General features: G+C 35.1%; 1 protein-coding gene across 1 annotated transcript in view; it reads left to right on the top strand.

The window, feature by feature from the left end:
• Positions 1–4,196, top strand: part of DPY19L2 (dpy-19-like 2 (C. elegans)) — a 139,239-nt gene that overhangs the window by 117,913 nt on the left and 17,130 nt on the right. The window contains exon 14 of the mRNA XM_012638753.1: positions 2,246–2,270. Within this exon, the coding sequence (XP_012494207.1) occupies positions 2,246–2,270 (25 nt within the window). The remainder of the gene's footprint in view (positions 1–2,245; positions 2,271–4,196) is intronic.

The following is a 4,196-nucleotide window of genomic DNA, read 5'->3' on the forward strand; positions in this document are numbered from 1 at the left end:
CCAGAAATTTATAAGATTTAGAGATGTCGTGTTATATTTATTAATTCATGAGTCATTCTAAACTGAACACTCAAATCTTTCTTAAGCTGAGGAAATTTTTTCGTTGTTCTTTTATTCTCTATTTTTAACTTCTATTATTGCTTTATCATATTACCTATTTCTTTTTTCTCTGTGTTTTGAAAGAATTCCATAACTGAGTCTTAAATATTGCCAACTTCTACTGTGTGCGTTTCTGCTATTTAGCTGTATTTTGAGGCTTTAAATTAAGTAAATCTCAGCATTTCTGAAAACTTTTCATTGCAGCTTATTCTAATTATATGGATGCAGTGTCCTCTCAAACTTCTGACAATAAAAATTGGAGTTTTCATTTAATACTTTCTCTTATTTCTTGTTTTAACTCTGTTTCTTGAGAAGTTAGTTTTGGGGTTTTTTTGTTTGTTTTTTGCTTATTCATTTCGGTGTTTCTCTTTACACTTTTTGTGTCTTGTGATTTGGTTGTAGATTCATATTATAAATTAGCTACTAGATTTATTTTTATCAGTAGTTACTATCAGGGTTCTTGGTGACTATAATAATTACTTACCTACCAGGCTTCTTCCTTTCATGAAACAGTACACTACAGGATTCTGTTGTAACTGGAAGATTACAGGGAAAGTGGAGGAACCCTATTCTCTTAAGTGCATGTGTAGGGAAGGAGCTACAGTGGAGGCAGAGTAATTTGATGACTCCACTACTATCCCTGGGGTCTTCTCCCAACAACCCTTTTTAAAATCCATGGGTCTTTGTATCCTTGAACTTCGCACACCGTCTTATTTCTCTCTCCACCCCTATAATTCAGGTTAGAATACCCCTGCATCCTATAAAGCCTTTCGTAAAATATAAAATACACAGTCTTTTCAATGGAGCAATTAAAAAGGCAGCCTTCTGCCACTTGTATAAATCTAGTATAGGCTCCATGAGCATAAGAATTGTATCTGTACTATTCATGCTATACAGTGGTCCCCCTTATCTGTGGGCGATATATTCTAAGGCCCCCAGTAGATAACATTGATAATACCACAGCTGATTGCCATAGTCAGAACACATTTCTGTTTATGTCTTCTACCCACAAATTTAATGTCTGTTCCATCTTAACTAAGCACTTATCATGGACTCTGGCCATAACTTTTGCAGTTTGAGGAGTAACAGCAAAACTAACATGAATTTCTTTTTCCTTCATCACAACTTCAGAGATAGAAAATTACCATAAGTCTTAGCAACCTTAGCATATGATTTTTTTTTTTTATTAAGTCAAGAACTTTCATCTTTTCACTTAAAGAAAGCACTTTACAGCTCTTCTTTGGCATCTTCAAATTGCCAGCATCACTGCTCTTGCACTTTGGGGCCATTATTAAGTCAAATAAGTATGACTTGAACACAAACACTGAAATATCAACACAGTTGAAATAATAACCTAGATAGCTACTGAATGACTAACAGCTGGAGAGCATCTGTAGGGTGGATGATTTACATCCTGGGCAAGATGGCACGATATTTCATCATGCTATTGAGGGTGCTCAATTTAAAGCTTACGAATTATTTATTTCTGGAATTTTCCATTTAATATTTTCAGTCTGTGGCTAACCACAGGTAACTGAAATTGTGGAAAGAAAATCCACGAATAAGGGGGGACTACTGTATTGACTGCCCATTGCCCACAGTAGGTGTAATGTAAGTGTTTTGTAAATTGAGACAACTTTTCTGGAACTAAAAATATTTATACATTTTATTCAGTAATTTTTCTTCTGGAAATTTATCCTCAGGAAATATTCAGATATGCTCACAAAGTTTTATGTACAAGGATGTTCATGTTATTTATAATTGTGAAAAATGAAAACAACTCAAAAGTCTAACAGTGGTTATCTACAGTATTATATATGCTGTGCATGGGTTGAATATTTAATAGAAAGTCTTTCTATTCATTTATCCCTCCAGCAGTCCAATCTCATGGATCAGTAAAACCTATTTTATGTTAACCAAAGAATGACTTTTTGACATGTCTTAAATAGGATGACTGTAAATTATGGCTTTTAAATTGCTGTAATTTTTAGTAGTATTATCTAATATTTTTTCTTATACTCCTAAGTAGTTTAGAGAGAATCAAATTTTTAAAATCTATTATAAGAACAAATAAATGAAGCTTATTCTTACATAACTTAGCATAATGTACATTCAGTAAATAGATAATATTTTTGTTTTATTCCAGAAAACAGCTCCTTGAACATGGTGAGGTAAAGCTTTCCTTTTAATCTCTGGTAGACTTGTGTATTAAATTCTAGTTCAAGAATAATTCACAAAGGTATAACCTTGCTGCTGACATACCTTCAGTAGTGCTGGAGTTGTTCAGCACTGGTAATAAATTTCTGCTGATGCTTCTCACTCCTTAATACGCTCTTAATTTTGAATAGTAACAAGGATTTGAAAGACAGAAGGCTGATTTATGACCATGGAACATAATTGAATTAAATTACCTTCATTCATTCAGTCATTCATTCAACAATAACAAGCATTTGGTTCTAGCCTGCTGAGCTAAGCAGCTATGGTCCATCAGGGCAAGCACCCGCGGCCCTGCAACTGGTGGCCGTCTGCCACCACATAGACCTGATGGTCCGCCAGCTACAAGCTCAGCAGTGTTGAAGGATTCAAAAGATAGTGTAGTAATGTTACTACCCTTAAATATGTGTAATTTTGCAAAGGAGACATTAAACAAAACATTTTACATGATGCCGGCATACAAAGGGAAAGATCAGTGTGGGCTAGAAATATGGTTTCCTCAGTGATCAACCTTTAAGTGGATCTTGAGGGAAAGGTCAAATTTATAAGACAGGGCTATTGAATTTGAACTTAATAGGAATAGTGATGCATGCAGAGTGTTCCTTATTCAAAATGCTTGGGATCAAAAATGTTTAGGGTTTTGGATTTTTTTCAAATTTTGGAATATTTAGATTATACTTAGTGGTTGAGCATCCCTAATCTGAAAATCCAAAATCCTCCAATAAGCATTTCCATTGAGCGTGTTCTTTGAACATCATGTTGTATTTTTTAGTAGTAGTATCTAATATTTTAAACTTAGATATTTAGTTTATTTAAACTTTTTGATACTCAAAAAGTTTCAAATTTTGGATTTCAGATTTTTGGATTAGGGATGTCAATCTGCAACTGATATTTTTTGAATAGTTACTATGTGCCATGTACTGTGCTGTTTAATTTTGTTAATATTATTCCCATTTTGTAAATAAAGTATGTTATTTAGGTATTACTACCTGTTACAGAGATAAACACCAACATTTCAATAACTTAACTCAGTAGAAGTTTAATTCTTTGCTTTCATAAAGTTAAAACCAAGGGTTCCTGATTAGCAGGTGGCTCTATGACAAGCAACAATTGAGGGACTCAGACTCCTTCTATCTGTGGCTCTGCTATCTTCAGCATGTGGCTTCCACAGTTGACATGTTTGCTGTATCAAGCCAGCAAAGGAGAAAGAACATGAAGATCATGCACTGGAGCTTTTGTAGGGAGTAGGCCTGGAACAGGTGCACATAACTTCCAGCCCACAGCCAGAACTCAGGCCCACAGCCTCACCTAACTACCAGGGAAGCTGGAAACATAGTCTAGCTGTCTGTCTGGGAAAAAGAACAAAGAATAGAGACTCAGAAAAATTAAGTAGCTTACCTAAAATATCACACCTAATTTGTAGTAGGGCTTGGACTTGAATCCAAGGAGTTCAATTTTCCAAAGCTCTCAACAGTTATTATTCACTGTGTGCAAGGCATTGTTTGTAAATGGTTTACATATATTGATAATTTTATCGTTACAATAACCCTTTGAGATAAGTACTATAATTATTTATGTTCTAAAGATGAAGAAACTCTGGTATAGAAAAGTTAAGTAGTTTGCCTAAGGTTACAAAGCTAAAATGAGCTTAGCTTTGAGCCAAGGAATATGAGCCCAGGCAGTTAAGCTAAAGAATTTAGGCTTTTAAGCTGGGTGTGGTGGCTCACGCCTGTAATCCTAGCACTCTGGGAGGCCGAGGCGGGCGGATTGTTTGAGCTCAGGAGTTCGAGCAAGAGCGAGACCCCGTCTCTACTAAAAATACAAAGAAATTAATCGGACAACTAAAAATATATAGAAAAAATTAGCCGGGCATGGTGGCACAT

The sequence above is a fragment of the Propithecus coquereli genome, unplaced genomic scaffold (genome assembly GCF_000956105.1).
Source record: "Propithecus coquereli isolate 6110/MARCELLA unplaced genomic scaffold, Pcoq_1.0 Scaffold134, whole genome shotgun sequence".
Taxonomy (NCBI): Eukaryota; Metazoa; Chordata; class Mammalia; order Primates; family Indriidae; genus Propithecus; species Propithecus coquereli.